The 20,668-nt window shown below is 46.1% G+C and overlaps 1 protein-coding gene across 1 annotated transcript; it reads right to left on the bottom strand.

The window, feature by feature from the left end:
- Nucleotides 1-14,804: 14,804 nt before the first annotated feature.
- Nucleotides 14,805-15,779, bottom strand: OXGR1 (oxoglutarate receptor 1). Its single transcript, XM_068162810.1, has one exon. It carries the CDS (start codon nt 15,777-15,779, stop codon nt 14,805-14,807), a length of 975 nt encoding a protein of 324 aa, XP_068018911.1.
- Nucleotides 15,780-20,668: the final 4,889 nt, after the last annotated feature.

The raw sequence follows: 20,668 nt of genomic DNA, 5'->3' as shown, positions 1-20,668 counted from the left end.
AGTGGAAATCTGCTGATGGATCTATGGGGATATTCTAGATGGCTGTTTGCATTGAATTTTTACATATTCAAAAAGAAAGGTTACTGGCAGTCATACTTTTGTAATAAAGTGCTTAATAATGGTATATTTAACTGAGGTCCAGGTTTAATCCTTGGGAATGGACACAGCTGATACATTGGCAGAAGATGCTTCTCCACTGCTGCTGCAAGACCACAGAGCATTTTGTATGTCCATCTTTGTGTGGTTATGCTTCCAAACCAAATGTAAGCAGCTGATTTGGTTTTGTGTGCAGTGCCTTCCCTCCCCACAGCTGTGCTGGGCATGCAGAGCCATATCCTGCTCTTCATGGGATCTGCAGAGGAATGCTAGAGCAGAGGCTGTGAGAGAGATGGGTTTTTCTCCCTTCCCCATTTGTCCCTCATGAACTCCCACTCATGGCAGACATACAGGTCTGTAGCAAGTGCAGGCTGTTTGCTTAGATAGTCTTGGAGTATCTGCTGGGGTCCTTACCTTTCTAAAAATAGATATTTCTGTCTCTTTAGAGGAGAAAGTCAAATCAAGTGCATATGTTGTACATCTGGCAAAACTAGTCTTGTTCCCTTCTTCACTGGCACAGTTGCTAGGTCCCTGAGTTGCTAACAGACAATGCCTGATAATCTGCCACTGTCATGCTGCTGGTATCACCTGGGTTTCTCCTTGAATGAGTTTCTTCTGTGTTTGCATAAAAGGTTTTATCACTTTTTCCCAGTCCAAGGGGAGAGTGCCTGACTGCAGATCTACTACTCTGAGGACTGGCTCAGAGGGCTCCACTCATACCCTAGTCAAACCTGATCTATGGTTTTGTATGGTCACTGGTCTAGAAACTTAGAATCATGAGCTATTTCAGTTGGAAAAGATCTCTAAGATCAGTGAGTCTAACTGTCAATGTAATACCACCATGGCCATTAAACCATGTCCTTAAGTGCCATGTCCACAGGTTTCTTGAACACCTCCAGGGATGGTGACTGATCCTCCTCACTGGGAAACCTATTCCAATACCTAACCACTCTTTCAGTAAAGAATTTTTTTCTAGTATCCCATCTAAACCTCCCCTGGCACAATTTCAGGACATTTCCACTTAACCAGCCCCTGACTCAGTACAATCTCCTTTCAGGTAGTTGTAGAGAGCAATGAGGTCTCCTCTCAGCCTCCTTTTCTCCAGACTAACTTCTCCAAGTCCCACTTCTCTTGACTGAGACATTTAATTGGCTAAGAGCTTTGTCTGATGACTAAAGAGCCTTGTCTTTACTATCCGTGGATGGCTTGACCCCCAAACCAGAGCTTTGAGATTTAAATCTTTTGTTTCAGTGGTTGAGAAGGTTTGGTCTGCCACATCTGCCCAGATCATTCCAGGAAATTATGCCATAGAGAAGATGTTCCAGGCACCTTGTATTTAAAAAAAGAGTACATAGCTTGGATGCAAGAGCAAATAGGTGTGCTGAGTAATTTATCCAGAAAATATCAAGTAGAGCTGAGAGAGAACTAACACAGAGCTTCATTTAAAGTTGAAAGCAAACCCAGCTCCTATACTGTCGCAAAACCAAAGGTAGTTCCTTTTCTATCTCAAACACCAGAAAAACCAGAATACAGATGTTAAAGCATGATGTAATTGGAGTTAATAAAATGCCTGTGTCTATATGCAATAGAGGCTTAAAAGATAATCTACCCACATGATTTTGCTCAAAGAAAATGGAATGGTTTGTTGATAGGGTATTCTAAACTGGGAAAAAGCCAAGATGGTGTGTTCAGCACAGTCTTCTCATGGTAGATGAGCTGCTTCTGATGCCTCAGGAGCAAATGCTTATGAGCAGCACTGTAAATATGGTAGACAAGGTGGTGTTGCCCCTAGGGAAGGAGCAAAACAACACACAGCATGTGGGATGGGAGGCATTTTCTTTATATTTTTTTGAATGCTTGTTTTATGCAACATCTTTCCAGGCCTGCATTAGGCAAGCTTCCCTCTTCACCTACAGAATTCATGCACCATTCAAGGATGAATAGTGCTCACAAGGGAGATCATGCTGCACTGTACATAAGTTTTAAAAGTTACCTTGATGAATACCTAGGGGTGGATTAAAATCTGCAGGAAAGTGGCTTTCTCCTCTGATGCCTCCAAGAGCTTTCCCTTCTGTGGTGAAGGCACATTATGCCCAACTATTGAATCTTGTCCCAGCATGTGGACAAGTTCCCCCTCCTTCAGGAGGAAGACAAAAGCCAGGGCATTAGCCAGGCCAGCACGCACCCAGTGCATGCAGTGCTCGTGCTGACACCAAGTATGGGCATAATCCTAGCTTCACGCTTTCTATAGGCTGAAGCCAGTTGTTTATGAGAGTGCCCATTGGTTGAACCCAGCCTCGAAGAATCTGTAAGTATCACCCTAGTTGGTAAACAAGTTGCCTTCTCTTTCACTTTGTCTCTGTACTTGCTCGAGAGATTAACTCTCGAGCCATAGCCTCTGCCATTGAGCTCATTGTTGTTAGCTTCCATCATACATGCACGCATACTGAGACCCGCTGCATCGTGAGAAGCAATTGTGAGGACCTTTGCTAAGCCCGAAAAGCCCAGCATCGCTACAGCCAGTCATACCGACCGGGAGAGCCCACCGTGACACTGGAGGACTGGACCAACCCCCGAGGGTAAGATCTGCCCAGTTGCCGGGGAGAAGGGACTTGATCTAGACCGAGTCCACATATGCCTAGCCCCACCATAGCGGGAGAGGAGCCGCCACGTGTGCCACTCTGAGCCCTGTGAACCTCAGGGAAGACTAAAACACTGTTCGTGCCTATACTGCACCGAACCCGGGACCACTCCGAATGTCCCACAATTCCTTTAAGCTCAGTAAATGAGAATCCACTGCCTAACGCAGCCGCATTCTCTCCTTGAGGCTGTTTATATCAGCCCTGAGAATCACCGTAGCTGGCCGACCCTGTAGCTTTGCCTGCTGCCGTGTTCTCCGAGCCCACCTACCGGCAACCGTCACCCCGCCCTGTCGTGCGAGCCGACTCTGAGGGCCAACCCCACGGGCCGACCCCAACCAGGACTGATCCCTGTTGTCTGGAGGGAATCGACTGAGTCCTGAAGGGAACCTGCTTCTGCGCTAAGCCCAGGTTCCAGCTCTCCACTGCTGCAGAGAGAGGAGACAGTAACCCAACCTCACCGTCCAACTCAACTAGGAACCAGTCCAGTGACAGTAGTCTGCCGGACCCCCACCTTGCTACAAACAACAGCTACAGAGTATCTTCCACGTGCTTTCCATCCACTAGCACTCAGTTCAAAGTATCTGCATCTAGCAGAGTAAGTGCTGATGCACAGAAAGATTATAATATTGCTGTATATAGCCAGCAGCCACCCGCATCCTGCTGAGCCTCCTTCTAGTGGCCAAGCAGCAGAACTGCACCCTTCATTATAGAAATATAGAAATAGTCTGTAACTAGTTCAATTAAGTTCTAATCATAACACTAAGTCACTCATGGAATGTATTTCACAAACGTGCACTAGAACATGTATATAAGTTGGTGATTCATCGGGTATTAATAATTTGATAATTAATAAAAATATTTTCATAATTCATATTTCATATTAATAAATGTAATAACCTTTTAACAACACCTTCACAACCCATCTTCTACCCTATCCCAAACAAATGCTGTTGCTTTCCCTCTTTTGCTCCTTCCTATGATAGGGATGGGGCTTTATCCCTTTTCATTCCTTCCAGATGCCTGTTGCTTGCTGTTGCCTGCTGCTGCCTGCTGCTTTCCACAAGCTCGCCGTAAGACAGGCAGTGAATGGGCTCTCCGTGACACAGAGGACTCACATACTCTCTGCTGGTTACTCAGGCATGCATTTAATGGGAGCGGTGGTCTGATGGTCTTAGTCTGGTGGTCACTTGAAGATGAGGCCATGTATAAAGAAATTCACTAAGAAGAAGGGTTGCATGGGAGCCTTGCAGTAGCATGTTTTGCCATTGGTTAATGGACATTCTGGAGTGGAGAGGAAGAGTAGTGAAACATGAAATAAGGCTGTTATAAAAGTGTATTGGAGGATTCACTCTGTGGTCATGCTTTGGAGCTCTGAATGTTGTGTTGGCTGGTCCTGGGACTTCTCTAGATGGCATCTGCAAGTACTGAGATTTTCCTGTAGGCCTTTTTTTTCCCTCATGTGAGACATCTCATATTATCTGTCAAAGCTGTTCCTCACCTGGTGTGACCAAGCAGAGCTTCACTGAGTAAAAAATTTGTGCAAAAAAATTACTTTTGTTGTTCATGGATTGCAGAGAAGGATTTGGTATACTAATGGATGAATAACTGACAATAAGACAGCAATGTGCACTCTAGCAGCCCAGAAAGCAAATCATCTCCTGGGCTGCATAAAATAAGTATGGCCAGCAGGTCAAGAGAGGTGATTAGAATAGAATAAACCTTTATTACAATAAACCAAACCAGGTTGGAAGAGACCTTCAAGATCATCATGTCCAACCCACCAACCAACCCAACCCACCCAAACAGCTAACCCATGGCACCAAGTACCCCATCAAGTCTCCTTCTGAACACCTTCAATGACGGCGACTCCACCACCTCCCCGGGCAACCCATTCCATAGCGCAATCACTCTTTCTGTATAGAACTTCTTCCTAACATCCAACCTGAACCTCCCCTGGCGCAGCCTGAGACTGTGTCCTCTTGTTCTGGTACTGGGTGCCTGGGAGAAGAGACCATCATCAGCCTGTCTACAACCTCCCTTCAGGTAGTTGTAGAGAGTGATAAGGTCACCCCTGAGTCTCCTCTTCTCCAGGCTGAGCAACCCCAGCTCCCTCAGCCTCTCCTCATAGGGCTTGTGTTCCAAACCCCTCACCAACTTTGTTGCTCTTCTCTGGACTCGTTCCAGCAAGTCAACATCCTTCCTAAACTGAGGGGCCCAGAACTGGACACAGTACTCAAGGTGTGGCCTAACCAGTGCAGTGTACAGGGGATTCTGTCCCTCTACTCCACGCTGGTGAGACCCCACATGGAGTACTTTGTTCATGTCTGGAGTTCTCAGCACAAGAAGACGTTGACCTGTTGGAGCAAGTCCGGGGGAGGGCCACAAAAATTATCAGAGGGATGGAAGACCTCACCTATGAGGAAAAGCTGAGAGAGTTGAAGTTGTTTAGTCTGGAGGAGTCTTTGGGGAGAACTAATTGTGTTCTTTCATTACTTAAAGGGGGTTTATAGAAAAGATACTTTTTTATTTGGCCATAAAAGTAGGAAAGAGTGCATTCAGACTAGATACAAGGAAGTTTTGGGGTTTTTTTTTAATACAGATGGTGAAATCATAGAATCATAGAATTGTTAGGGTTGGAAGGGACCTCAAGGATCATCTAGTTTCAAACCCCCCTGCCATGGGCAGGGACATCTCACACTAGATAAGGCTGGCCAGAGCCACATCCCGACTGGCCTTAAAAACTTCCAGGTATGAGGCTTCCACCACCTCCCTGGGCAACCTGTTCCAGTGTCTCACCACCCTCATGGGGAAGAACTTTCTAACATCCAATGTGAATCTCCCCATTTCTAGTTTTGTTCCATTCCCTCTAGTCCTATCATTACCTGACACCTTAAAAAGTCCCTCACCAGCTTTCTTGTAGGCCCCCTTCAGATACTGGAAGGCCACAATAAGGTCTCCTTGGAGCCTTCTCTTCTCCACTCTGAGTAGCTTCAACTCTCTCAGTCTGCCCTCATAGCTCCTAAGAGGTGCTCCATCCCTCTGATCAGCCTCATGGCCTTTCTCTGGGCACATTCCAGCACCTCCAGATCTTTCCTGTAATAAGGGCTCCAGAACTGGATGCAGTACTCCAGGTGGGGTCTCACCAGAGTGGAGTAGAGAGGGAGAATCACCTCCCTCAACCTGCTGGCTATGCTTCTCCTGATGCAGCCCAGGATGTGGCTTTCTGGGCTGCAAGTGCACACTGCTGGCTCATGTTGAGCTTCTCATCCACCAGCACCCCCAAGTCCTCTTCTTCAGGGCTGCTCTCAAGCCAGTCGCTGCCCAGCCTATATCAGTGTCTGGGATTGCCCTGACCCAGATGAAGGACCTTGCACTTGGTTTTCTTGAACTTAATGAGGTTGGCTTGGGCTCACCTCTCCAGCCTGTCAAGGTCCCTCTGGATGGTCTTCCTTCCCTCCAGCATGTCTGCCACACTACACAGCTTGGTGTCATCAGCAAACCTGCTGAGGGTGCACTCAATGCCACTGTCCATGTCACCAACAAAGATGTTAAACAATACTGGTCCCAGTATGGATCCCTGAGGGCCTCCACTTGGACATGGACCCATTGACAGCCACCCTTTGGATGCAGCCCTCAAGCCAGTTTTTTGTCCACTGAATGGTCCATTGTAGTGGTTTGAGCCTTAACTGAGAGTTAGAAGCTCAAATGGGGAAAAGGCTGAGAATCTCTTCCCATTCCCCCCCCCCCTCCCCCCCCCACTCCTCCCTCCAAACAGGGAGAGGGAAAAAAAAAAAAAAAGGGTAAGGAGGTAAGGAGCAAATCCACTAAACAACAATCTGGAGTCAGCTTGGAAGTAGAGAGGCAAATAATTTTTTCTTCAAATTATATATATGACAATAACAGGGAAAAAAAAGGTTCACAAGGGCAAGGAACAAGAATGGACGGGAGTGGGACAGAAAAGAATAATACAAAACCAGTCTTTCTCTGAGGAGGTGCGGAGGCAGCAGGGAAAAGGATCAGGTCCGGCCACGTGGCTGAGGAGCAGGAGGGCAGCAGCAGTAGCTCTCATCCAGCAGAGGCAGGAGCCAAAAAGGAGATCCAACAGCTATGATGTCCTGCTTTTTATACCCTGGCTGGGCAGGGAGGGGGGAGTGGAACAGACTCAGCTTTCCCAGGGGGAAACGCCCTTCAGGGAGGGTAAAGTACCCGCAAGCCCTCCACCCTGCTTTCTTCTTTTGTTTTCAGAAAAAGGCGTTAACCCACCACAATCCACCCCTCTGTTCCACTTCTCTCCTGCCACAGCCCCTTCATGCAATTTTGACACGTGGTATTTGAATCCTTGGTGCAAGTCTCTTGTTATCCCGGCTCGCTCTCTCCCAGGGCAGTCTCTCTCTCTCTCCGGTGATGGTCACTGTAGGTGGTGCTTGAACTGGGCAGTCATGTGGAGAAGAATCAGGAATCAGTCTGTCTTTGAAAGGCAAAGAAAAAAAAATCAGGAACAGTCCGTGGCTGTAGGAACATCAGGAACAGTAAGTTGCTGTAGGGACATCAGGAACAGTCTGTTGCTGTAGGGACATCAGGAGGTGAGATGATGCAGGAGCTCTTTGGGTTGGTGTGCAGTGGGTACGTTGAGTCCTGGATGCTAGGCTGGTATTAAGCTAGGATGGAGAAACTTAGAACAACTTATAACTATTCACATAATTACATTGATGAGTGTTGCCTCCTCTGAGTTCATCCCCTCTCAGCCAGAGTCACATTCTGCTGTGGGATACACTGAATGTCCCCAGTTTCTAACATAACCCAGTACGTGTGACCAGGACCCTCAGCCGAGACCACCCCTCGGGTTGGTTTGCCCCCACCAGCAGCAGGGAAAACCCACACTGACTTCCCCAGCAGGTTCTTCTCAGCAATCACAGGAACTCCATCTCCATCCACTGTTTGCAGCAGGTCGGACTGGGCAGGACCAGCTCGGTTGACAGATCCTCTGCTGTTCACTAAGCAAGTGGCTTGAGCTAGGTGCTTTTCCCAGTTCCTGAAGGTTCCACCCCCCCATGGCTTTTAGGGTGGTTTTTAGCAAGCCATTGTAGCACTCGACCTTCCCTGCAGCTGGTGCATGGTATGGGATGTGGTAAATCCACTCAATCCCATGTTCCTTTGCCCAGTCCCTTATGAGATGGTTCCTGAAGTGGGTTCCATTGTCTGATTCAATCCTCCCGGGGGTGCCGTGTCTCCACAGGATATGTCTCTCTAGGCCCAGGATGGTGTTGCGAGCAGTGGCATGAGGTACTGGGTAGGTCTCCAGCCACCCTGTACTTGCCTCCACCATGGTCAGTACGTACTGCTTGCCACTGTGAGACCAAGGAAGGGTGATGTAGTCTATCTGCCAGGCCTCTCCATATTTATATTTCGACCATCTCCCCCCATACCACAGAGGCTTCATGCGCTTGGCCTGCTTAATGGCAGCACAGATGTCACACTCATGGATGACCTGTGAGATGGCCTCCATAGAGATGTCCACAGCTCTGTCCCGAGCCCACCGGTATGTGGCATCTCTCCCTTGGTGGCCAGAAGTGTCATGGGCCCAGCGAGCTAAGAACAGCTCGCCCTTGTGTTCCCAGTCCAAGTTTATTTGGGAGATTTTAGCAGCCAGGTCTGCTTGGTGGTTGTGCTTGTGCTCCTCTGTGGCTCTGCTCTTGGGGATGTGTGCATCGATGTGCCGTACCTTGGTTGACAGCCTGTCCAGGCATGCAGTGATGTCTTGCCACAGGTCAGTGGCCCAAACAGGCTTCCCTTTTCTCTGCCACCCGTTCCTCCTCCATTCCTTCAGCCACCCCTACAAGGCGTTGGCTACCATCCAGGAGTCAGTGTAGAGGTACAGCACTGGCCAGTTGTCTCGTTCTGCTATATCCAGGGCCAGCTGGACAGTTTTTACCTTTGCGTACTGACTGGATTCGCCTTCTCCATCCCTTGCTTCTGCCACTTGCCTTGTTGGGCTCCAGACAGCTGCCTTCCATCTCCGCTTGCTTCCTACAAGCCGGCAGGACCCATCTGTAAATAGAGCATAGCCCTTCTCGTTGTCAGGGAGATCGTTATATGGGGGAGCCTCCTCAGCACGGGTCACTGTATGCTCTGGTGGCATTCCAAAGTCAGCACCCTCTGGCCAGTTGGTGATCACTTCCACTATGCCAGGGCATTCGAAGTTCCCCATCTGAGCTCGCTGAGTTATCAAGGCCATCCACTTACTCCAGGTAGCATCTGTGGCATGATGTGGGGTTGAGCCTCTCCCTTTGAACATCCAGGTCAGGACTGGAAGTCTCGGAGCTAGAAATAGAGGTGACACAGTCCCAATTACCTCGGAGGCAGCCTGGACACCCTCATAGGCAGCTAGGATTTCCTTCTCTGTCGCGGTGTAGTTGGCCTCAGAGCCTTTGTACCCCTTACTCCAGAAACCTAGGGGCCTGCCCCTGGTTTCACCAGGAGCCTTCTGCCACAAGCTCCATGTAGGACCATTCTCACCAGCCACAGTGTACAACACATTCTTGATCTCTGGCCCAGTTCGAACAGGTCCCAGAGCCATAGCATGGACCACCTCTCGTTTGATCTGGTCAAACGCCACCTGCTGCTCCGGTCCCCACACAAAATCATTTTTCTTCCTTGTTACATGGAAGAGAGGCTTCACAATTTGACTGTACCCGGGAATGTGCATTTTCCAGAAGCTCACAAGCCCCCAAAAGGACTATGTCTCTTTCTTGTTCGTGGGCTGCACCATAATGGCTACCCTGTTCACCACCTCCTGAGGGATGTGGCGACGGCCATCCTGCCATTGAACACCCAGGAACTGGATCTCCCTGGCAGGCCCTTTCACCTTGCTTCTCTTGATGGCAAAGCCAGCCTCCAGTAGGATGTCGATTATCCTCTTACCCTTCTGGTAAACTTCCTCTGCTGTCTCACCCCATATGATGATGTCATCGATGAACTGCAGATGCTCAGGGGCTCCACCTTTCTCCAAGGCAGTCTGGATCACCTCATGGCAGATGGTTGAGCTATGGACCCAGCCCTGAGGCAACCGATTCCACTGATACTGTACTCCCCTGCAGGTGAAAGCAAACTGTGGCTGGCATTCTTCTGCAATGGGAATGGAGAAAAGGGCATTAGCAATGTCAATTGTGGCATACCACTTGGCCGCCTTTGATTCCAGCTCATACTGGAGCTCCAGCATGTCCAGCACGGCAGCGCTGATTGGAGGAGTCACTTCATTCAGGCCACGGTAGTCCACGGTCAGTCTCCATTCCCCATTTGCCTTCCGTACTGGCCATATCGGGCTGTTGAAGGGGGAGTGAGCCTTGCTGATCACCCTCTGGCTCTCCAGTCGTCAAATCAGTTGGTGTATGGGGTGCAGAGAGTCTCTGTTGGTCCTGTATTGCCTGCGATGTACTATGCGAGAGGCAATAGGTAACTTCAAATCCTGCACCTTATGGCTGCCCACTACGGAGGGGTCATCCGACAGCTCGGGCATGGTGGACAGCTGTTCTTTGCCTGCAGTCTCCACAACTGCCACCCCAAACACCCACTTGTGCCCCCTAGGGTCCTTGAAGCATCCCTCCCGCAGAAAGTCAATGCCAAGAATGCAAGGTGCATCTGGACCAGTCACTATGTCGTGCTTTCCCCATTCATTGCCGGTCAAGCTTATCTCAGCTTGCAGTACAGTCAAGTCTTGTGAGCCTTCTGTGACTCCTTGAATGCTTATGGGCTCAGCCCCTTTGTACCCCCATGGTATCAGGGTGCATTGGGCCCCTGTGTCCACCAGAGCTCGGTACTTCAGGGCTTCTGAAGTGCCAGGCCATTTCACGTACACATCCCAGTATACTCTGTTATCCCTGGCCTCCACCTGGCTGGAGGTAGGGCACCTCTAATGCTGGCGGCAATGTCCACACTTGTCACACGGTCCTGTGTTACTAGGGGAAAGGTCTCTTGAGCGAGAGGGACCACTCTGGGAAACTGGGGCAGCCCTTCTCCTGGATGAGTTATCCCCGTGGTGCCCACCTTGCAGTTCCTGCACCCTGTTCCAGAGGGCAGAGATGGGTTGGCCATGCCAGGTGTCCATGTCCTCTCCATGATCACAGAGGAACCTCCAATGAGACCCCCATGACATTCCCCGATTGGCTTGGGGTGATCTCCTAGGGGAAGGTCGCCTGTTCCTGATTGCTGAAACCTGGACCCATTCTGAAGGAGAAGGGGAAAAAGAGGCATTGCTCCCCTTTTTCAGTTCAGACATGGAGGTCTTGATCTCTTTGACAATGTCTTTAGCCATAGTTTCTATGGCTGAGATCAGGGGTTTCTGATTTACGCTGTCCTCATATTCCCTTAAATCATTGGCAAACTCACAGACAGTTTTAGGACTTCCATCCTGTCCAGTCAAGAGTATCCCTCCTAATGTGTGAGCATATTTCTGAGGAGCACCCTGGGTGAGTTTCTTTACGAAGGGCCGTCTCATGGGCACCTCATCTGGGTCCAAAGGGAGCTGGCCATCCCCATAAATTATTTCCATCACGGCCATCTGCCTCAGATACCGAATGCCCTGTTCCATAGTTGTCCATCTAACTGGGGCCCAGGGCAGGTCATCTCTTGAGCGGTACCGGCTCTTGATGGCGTTCAGAATCTGGGCCCAGAGAGTGTGTATTCCATCAAGTTTGGCTAACTCTTTGTCCAGACCAGCATCATGAGTCAGGGAGCCTAAAAGCTTCGCCTCCCTCTTATCCAGGTCCACTGTGTCCAGCCCCTCATCCCAGCATCTCAAGGCCCATCTTAGTATTGGCTCACCCTCTTTCCTTGCGTAATCCAGACGAGTTTGCCTTAGTTCTTTTCTGGGCAGGGATGTAACAGTTATTTCCTGGTCTGAATCATCTTCATCCACTGATGGGTTCTGTGAGGTGCTGGGGCCTGCTGAGGTTCCTTCCTCACCATCTGTGCTTGGCGATGATATTTGATTTCTTTTCCTGCGTGAGGTGACCGGTGCTAGAGAGACTGCATTGGCAGGAGCATCAGGGGTCAGCTGTGGAACTGCTGGTGGTGGGGCAAACCCTTGTGCCTGGGGCTCAGGCTGAGATCTGGCACAGTCATTACAACCTGACCCCTCCCTTTTTTGTGTTTACTGAGTGCTTACAATGCCCACAGCAGACACGTCCCCAGTCATTAAAGAGCACAAAGGAGTGTGTTATCATCCTCCAAACAGCTCTTAATGGGTTAGCTAGTCCTCCACCCAACACGGTCACAGCAAATGCCCCTATAAGGATTACATTTAGGCATATGGAGCATATTGCAACATAGAGCAATTTTCCATCACAGGCACTTTTATCTACACCATTGGTTTCATAACTTGCTTCAGGAAAGTTTCCTATGTTAGAAAAGTTACCACTGACAGTGAAATTCAATGAATTCAAGAGATACATGCCTAACTTAATTGGTAAAGTTTTTATCCACTTGATCAGCATCTCTATCATTAACCACACCACATGGTAGGTTATTAATTTGTAGATGTGGGTCCAAAAGATCCAGCCAAAAGCCCATGAAAAGGGTTGGACCATCAGGTTCTTTAAAATTGCCATTTCTACTTCTAGCTCCTTTTTCAGAAAAAAGTATTGCTTTCCCAATACAAGATTAATTTCCAAGCCCCACGTTGGAGGCGCCAAAAATTGTAGTGGTTTGAGCCTTAACTGAGAGTTAGAAGCTCAAATGGGGAAAAGGCTGAGAATCTCTTCCCATTCCCACCCCCCCACACACTCCTCCCTCCAAACAGGGAGAGGGGAAAAAGAAAAAAAAAGGTAAGGAGCAAATCCACTAAACAACAATCTGGAGTCAACTTGGAAGTAGAGAGGCAAATAATTTTTTCTTCAAATTATATATATGACAATAACAGGGAAAAAAAAGGTTCACAAGGGCAAGGAACAAGAATGGACGGGAGTGGGACAGAAAAGAATAATACAAAACCAGTCTTTCTCTGAGGAGGTGCGGAGGCAGCAGGGAAAAGGATCAGGTCCGGCCACGTGGCTGAGGAGCAGGAGGGCAGCAGCAGTAGCTCTCATCCAGCAGAGGCAGGAGCCAAAAAGGAGATCCAACAGCTATGATGTCCTGCTTTTTATACCCTGGCTGGGCAGGGAGGGGGGAGTGGAACAGACTCAGCTTTCCCAGGGGGAAACGCCCTTCAGGGAGGGTAAAGTACCCGCAAGCCCTCCACCCTGCTTTCTTCTTTTGTTTTCAGAAAAAGGCGTTAACCCACCACATCCATCCATCAAACCCATACTGCACCAGCTTGGAGACCAGGATGTCATGCAGGACAGTGTCGAAGGCTTTGCTCAGGTCCAGGTAAATTATGTCAGTTGCTCAGCCTTCATCTATTAATGTCATAAAAGGCCACCAGGTTTTCAAGCAGGATTTGCCCTTAGTGAAACCATGCTGATTGTACCAAATCACCTCTTCATTATTCTTCTGCCACAGCTGTGCCTCCAGGAGGATCTGCTCCATGATCTTACCAGGCACAGAGGTGAGACTGACCGGCCTATAGTTCCCTGAGTCAGCCCTCTTTCCCTTTTTGAAAAATGAGAGTTATTTCCCCCTCTACGAGTCAGTGGGGACCTCCCCAGACTGCCATGACTTTTGGAATATGATGGAGAGTGGTTTAGGAACCTCATCCACCAGTTCCCTCAGCACCCGTGGGTGTATCCCATCAGGTCTCATGGACTTGAACACTTTCAGGTTTTTCAGATGGTCATGAACCTGATCTTTACTCACTATGGGCAATTCCTTCTTCCAGTCTCTGCCATTATTTTCCATTATTCTGGGAGTGTGGCTGGAGCCCTTGCCAGTGAAGACTGAGGTAAAGAAGTCATTGAGAACCTCAGCTTTCTTCGTGTCACTTGTCACCAGCTTACCTGTCTCCTTTCTGAGGGGGGGCACACCTTCCCTAGTCTTCTTTTTGCCATTAATATACCTATAGAAATTTTTACTATTCCCCTTAATCTCTCTGGCTACATTTAATTCTAACTGAGCTTTAGCTTTTCTAACCAGGTCTCGCTGCTTGGACAGCTTCCTCATATGTCCCCCATTCCAGCTGTCCTTTCTTCTCTCCTTGTAGAGTTTCTTTTTGTGTGACAGTGTGTCCAGGAGCTCCTTGCTCAACCAGGCAGGTCTCCCAGCATTCTTTCCTGCCTTCCTCTTTTTGGGTATACTTTGCTCCTGGGCACAAAGAAGGTGATCCTTGAACACTGACCAGCTGTCCTGGGCCCCTCTTCCCTCTAGGGCTTTGTCCCACAATACTTTGGCCAGCAGATCCCTGAAATGATTGAAGTCTGCATGCCTAAAATCCAGGGTTTTAATCTGGGCATACGTCCTCCTAGTTGCCCTGAGGACCTTAATTCTATTGTTTCATGGTCACTGCAGCCAAGGTTATCCCTGAGCCTCACATTGATCACAAGCCCTTCCCTATTGGTGAGAACAAGGTCCAGCATAGCACCTTTTCTCATTGGTTCCTCTACCATCTGGAGGAGGAAGTTGTCATCTGTGCATCCAGGAATATCCTGGAATGATGGTGCGTAGCTGTGCTGTTCCTCCAGCAGATGTCAGGGTGGTTGAAATCCCCCACCTGCTTAGGAAAGAAGTCAAAGGCAGGCACCAATCTTAGATTAGGCACTTAACTTCTAAGTTACTAAAATTAAATTAAGTTACTCCCACCCTGAAACTATATATGCCACTAATAAGCAACTATTTATTTCTAGAACTGTAGACCCTTCTCCAAAAGAGGTATCAAGGATTCAGGAAGTAAATGCAGAGAATTTTCCAATAAGTTGCACATTGATTTTTAACAATTATTTTATTTAAGGCTTTTTATTTTAAATTATAAGTTTTATCTTTTGATGATCAATTTGTAACTCCAAAACACAGAACAGATTCACTCTCCTTTGGCTTTGGCAGGGTTAACCTGAATACTCTGATGTCAGGGAGAGTGTGCCTGACTGATTGACAACAAGTTTGGACCTTTCCTCCATAACTCTGTGATGTCACCATCCTCTTCTACTTCAAGTTCTTGTTTGTCCGAAATTTGAGGAGAGAGAGGATTGCCTGCTGGAAGTTGTCTCCTGTCACTACATAGAGCAGTAAGTTTCCAAAAGTATTTAATGCTGCTAAAGGTTTAGATATAATCAACATCAAAGAGATTATGTTCTTCAAGTGGCAGCTAACCTGTCGTGTCCGGAGCTCAAACAGAATCCCTCGAAAGACATGGAAGGGAAGGAAGCACACGTAGAAGACCACCAAGAGGACAACAGCAAGTCTGCGAGCCTTTTGTTTGTAAAAAGCCTGTGTGTGGGGCCCAGTAGCCAAGGTATAAATAATGAGCACATAGCACAGAGTCACCATCAGCAAGGGGAAGAAGAATGCCAAGACAGTCAGCAGCCAGTTGTACCAACGACTAGTGTCAAGGTCCTCAGCAGCAACCAGATCCAGGCAGATCGTCCTGTTCTGTGTATGCTTCGTGCCAATCAAGATGCCCAAGGGACTGATGGCCAGCAGGGAAATTGTCCAAACTACTATGCAAGTCACCACTGCCCACGTCCGGTTTTGAAGAAAAAGGAACTTAATTGGGTAGACAACTACAAAAAAGCGGAAGATGCTGAAGCAGGTAAGAAAGATAATACCACTGTACATGTTGATGTAGAAACAGAAATGAATAAACTTGCACATGAAGTCTCCAAAAATCCAGTTATTTCCATTAGCAGAGTAATGTATAAAGAAAGGGAGTGTGGCTACATATAATAGGTCAGTGACAGACAGGTTTAACATAATTATGGTGCTGCTTTTCCAGGGCCTCATCTTGACAAAATAAACAAAAATTGTCACTATGGTCCCTGGGAAGCACAACAGGAAGATTAGGCTGTAAAGGATGGAGAGATAGAGTTTCACCTGTAAGAAATCTTTAACTTTGCAGTTTGTCAATTGGTCTGCACAGCCTGGCAGAGTAGTAAAATTGCTGGTGCATTCAGATGCCATGTTTGCAGAAATCTTCTTAAGGCTTTAAAAAAATCAGATGTTTAGTTTTAATTGATTTGTTGGGGAAAATGCATTCAGTTATATTTTTTGTCACTGGAGCAAATGTTGTATGCTTGGCAAGACACAGTAGAGGAAGGGAACAGGGATTTGCTAACTGCTATCCAACTCTGACCTCGATAACCCCACTCAAATATCTGACTTCGCCTTTCCCTCTTCCCTATGTCTAATTTTTATAATGATTAATTTCACTCTTATCTGCTCAAGGAGTAGGAAGCACACAGAAAGAATCTGAACTTAGATTTTGCAGAACTGTGAATTTGTATCATCCTTTCAGAAAGTAGAACCATACCCCTATCTTATGTTCATCACCTGAGCTAATCAGTGTTTTGTGCTCATGAAACCAAAGATGCTGTTCTGGTTTCGTGAAAACCAAAAGATGTGACGTTCTGATATGGATCTCTGTGCCTAATGTTCCCATTAACTTACACTCAAGGCTTTTTTCCTGATATGATCATATTCTTGTGGAATCATCAACATATAAAACTAATATAAATGCTTTTTTTAAATTATATTTTTATTTTTTAAATTGAGCTTTATAGTGGCATAAAACTAATTTAAATTATTAAAGGATGTTTCTCAAAGTGCAGAGGGAAGATGGAAAGCACAGATTATTGAGTGAAGGTACTGATCTTGCTTCTCATTTTGTGTGAATTGGAGGTAGGCAGACTTGTGTCTGAAATGTTTTTTTTTGTCTGCTATAGCAAATTTGGATCTCTACACAGTGAGTTCAAGACACAACCTTTCTTGCTAGTATTTTAACCTGAAAGAATGGTAACCAAGGATGAAAATCATCTCATCTAACTTCTGATACCAGAAAGTTAGATGCTTAAAGTGGAGCCACTCTTCCTAAGCCCCCTTTTATCCTCAAGGGAGAGATGTGGGTTCCACCAGAGCATAATGCCTTCCCATAAGCAAGGTTTCTAAGATCAATTGTTTACTCTTCTGGCATAACTATTTCTTTCCACCAATGACAAAGACAGCCTAAGGTGACTAGTTCAGACCTGGATGTCTAACTTTCAGGTGTCTCAAGAGAGGAAAGAAGCATATCATTCTGGGTCTTCACCATTTCAGGTGAGCACCACTCCATCAAATCCTAACCTAGTCCATCTCAGAAGATAATCTTAAGTGACTTCATGAAGTGAAGCACAAATTTATTTCTCTTGTTCCAGAAACACAGTCTTTAAGCTAAATCAGTGTTTCACTGACCATGCAGGATAAAGTCATTGTACATTATTGGAGTTTTGGAAATCTTGCATAAAGCATTATTTTTTTATGTGATTCAGCACTGGCCTGTTACCTGTATGGATGTTTCTGCATTATCCCCATGACTGATAGAATATGACAAATTTTCTTTGACAAAGCTTGTCATTAAAGCAGGGACACAAAAGGAATTATTTTATTACAGCCAGTCAGAAAGATGGCTATCACTTTCCTACTCATGAGTACACCAGAGAGAAATTTGAACAGTCTTTCCATAGTTGAGTTAAAATTCTAATGCTTTTCCACATGAATGTTAGCTCTGGTATAAAAGTTTTGCAGTTAAAGATGCATTAGGTACAGGCTATCAAGCTTGTTTTAAACAAATCCAGATTCAAGTTCAGAAAAAAATAGCTAGAGATATACAGGTTTTCTCTTTTCTGCTGCTCACTGATACCACTGTCACCTACATTTATGCCTCTCACTGGTATATTTTAAGTAAAGTTATATAAAATTTTATAGAATATTTGGTTCATCCTCAGTTTAGTTTTCCTGCACTGCTGATCAGCTCTTCACTGCAATCTTGAACCCTCCAAATTGAAAATGGAGAAATAGTGCTTACCTGAAAACTTGCAATTCTGCTTCACCTTTCAATATTGCTTTGATCCAAAAGCACTACAAATGAAAGGTATTTATGTCTTCCTTACAGCGAAGTAGATTTTAGCATGGCTTTGGAACCATATACATTCACTGCCTGGCAGGCTGAAACTCTGTGTGGTCATAAATTAGGACATTGGTAAAAAACCTCAGTTACTGTCTCAGGTATCTGCTCTTTTTTGCCCTCTGTCATTCAAGCTGTCTTGTCTTCAGTGGGCAGAGTGTGCTTTGCTAGCAGCAGTTCTGTGTGTTGAGGTAGACTTTTAGTATTCAAATTGCAGCAGATCACATTTAAATTAGTATGTATGTATATGTGCATGTGTTTATGAAAGACAAAATTAAATTTATTCTCATTTTCTTCTGAAGTGAAACCTGATTGCCAAGGTGAATAACGCATGCTGCTGTTTCAAGGTCAGGTGGAAAATGTTATGGCATGCTGTCTTCATTAACACCCAATTTCAAATAAAGTACAATTCATCTTATATAAGAAGTGTAATTTTCTCTTGGCACAATGTGATTTTTCAGGAAATGTGACATACTGTGTGCTTATTTTTGGTGAACAAAATATCTACAATTAGTGTTGCCTCATTACTACTGGGGTAGCTGAAGTTGCAAGCATGTTTTCTTCTGAGCCTTTGCTTTTGGGCTTCGTGATTCACAAGAGCTGCAATTTTCAATGCTTCTTGAACCAAAAGACTGTTCTTGAATAAAAATCTCATTATCATCTTTAGCTCGAGGAATAAGATCAAAAGAGATTATTATTTTAAAAGAAAGTAAGTCATAGCATCTTGAATTTTGATACTGCAGGCTTCAGTCCCTGAGCTTGCAATTTAGTCCATGCAAAGAGGCCGCAGCTGCCCAGCATGGCTGGCAGCCTTTTGGCCTTGGTATATTTTACAGGTTCTACTCCCTGATGAGGCTTATAATCTGGTATTAAATGAGCAAGATTTCATTTCTGAACATTAAGCCTGTTAGTGTAGTTACTGAGAACCACACATATATGAATATTTTTTGGTAGACTGTCTTGACTCTCCTTAAGTGCCTGTACCACAGACGCGAGTTAGGAGAAAGCTGTTTTGCTAATCATACTGCAGGGAATGAGTGGTAAAGAGGAAAATCAAGACTAGGGCAGCAGTAATTTCTGATAATTATAACATTATCTATCTGTTACCATTAGGAGAAGGGCATCATCTCTATTCTCATCTGACCAAACTTTTCTCTAGGTCAATGCCCACAGCACTTTTAAAAAATGTCTGAAGTTTCTCAATAATTGTAAAATACCCTGTCATGTACCAGTTCAGGGCTCAGCAACTGTTCAGATAGCTATTACCCTGTTCCTAGACACTGCATGTGTCATTAGAAACCATTTGTATGAGGCTGTAGTGTTATAAGCACAGGAGGAGCTAATTATAGTTAGGGATCATTTAATGTGTACACTACTTAATCCATTATATCAGTCAGAATAGAAAACCTGTGCTGCAGCGGCTGGTATTTATCCTTCCTTGGCAGCGGCAGTCATACATAAAGCAGAAATGCGCTTTCCCAGCACCAAGACCTGGAACTGCCCAGAATTTGGGGCGCTGGGGTCTTGAGGAAGCACGGGGGTCATCTCTGAGTATCAAACTCTGGCCAGGAAAAGAAAATAAACTACCCCATTTCAGACCAGTTTCAAGAAGGGCTGACTAATAGAAGGCTGTTCATGCAGAGCTGCTCTGAATGGAGCGCAAGTTATGTTCTTCATCTTACCCAAATCTTGTCTCATCATCAGCTGTAGAGACCACATGGCTCCTGTGACCTTCCAGCCTCCTTGCATCCATCACCAGGGTGTCAACAACTCCTGATTGCACAAGGACCTTCAGAAACACTGGTTTTGATTGTCACCATCCAACTTGCCCAGGGATTTTGGAAAATTATGGCTAAACTAACGAGGGCCAATGGTGAATATTTGATTGGAATTGCTTCCCTGGCATCATGTAAGTCCTCTGTGAATAAAGACCTATCCTGCAGTGTGACTTTCAGCTGTCTGTGGGTCTTTTCTCTTTTTGGCATCAGAAGAAGTGGAAGCATCCTGAACCTAAAATATTTTGCTCCCTCGGCTGTTATTTCCAGTCTGCCCCTTGCTGCTGGCTTTCCCATGCAGCTTTGTTACCATTAAGCTGGGGAAGGGACTTTTTCCAAGGGCTTGTGATAGGATGAGAGGGAATAGGTTTAAGCTTGAGGAGGATAGATTTAGAGTGGATATTAGAAAGAAATTCTTTACAGTAAGGGTGGTGAGACACTGGAACAGGCTATCCAGGGAGGTTGTGGATGCCCCCTCCCTGGAGGTATTCAAGTCCAGGCTGGACAAGGCCTTGAGCAATTTGGTCTAATGGAAGGTGCTTGCCCATGCCAACAGTGTGAGTTGGAACTAGATGATCTTCAAGGCCCCTTCCAACCCAAATCATTCTATGATTCTAATTTATCCACCTCATGTCCTTTTAAGAAGTGGAGAACAAATTCCAATACTTACATTTTGCTTTGTGGCTGTTTACAAACAATGACTCTCCTCTAAATGGGCTGGTCATTAGCTTTTTGGGCATTGGAGCAGAAGATGTTATAGCAGGGCCTTTTGTGGAGTCTCAGCATCACAGCTGAACTTGACTGTAATTAGGACTCACAGGCATGATGGCCCACTCCTCCTCCTCCACTCCTTCATTGCAGAAGCCATTCTCATCTCATGAAAACTCATCTAAAATCTGTGGGTATGAGTGAAAGACTCCTTTCAGAGTCAGATCTTTGGACATGACAGCACCCAGTGTGGTGCAGTAGAAATGGCAAGGATAGCTCTGATTAATAATTATGCAGGAAAACAGGCAGTTTGTTGGGCAAGGGCTAAGCTCCAGAGTGTTAAGAGCTTTCATTATATGTTTTACTTTAGGTTCAACAAACATATAATCTTTCCATGGACTATTTCCCTTAGCAGACACACATTTGTT

The sequence above is a fragment of the Melanerpes formicivorus genome, unplaced genomic scaffold, assembly GCF_026170545.1.
Source record: "Melanerpes formicivorus ecotype bairdi unplaced genomic scaffold, bMelFor1.0.p_v2 SCAF_1, whole genome shotgun sequence".
Lineage (NCBI taxonomy): Eukaryota > Metazoa > Chordata > Aves > Piciformes > Picidae > Melanerpes > Melanerpes formicivorus.
This window is presented reverse-complemented; position numbering and strand designations above follow the sequence as displayed.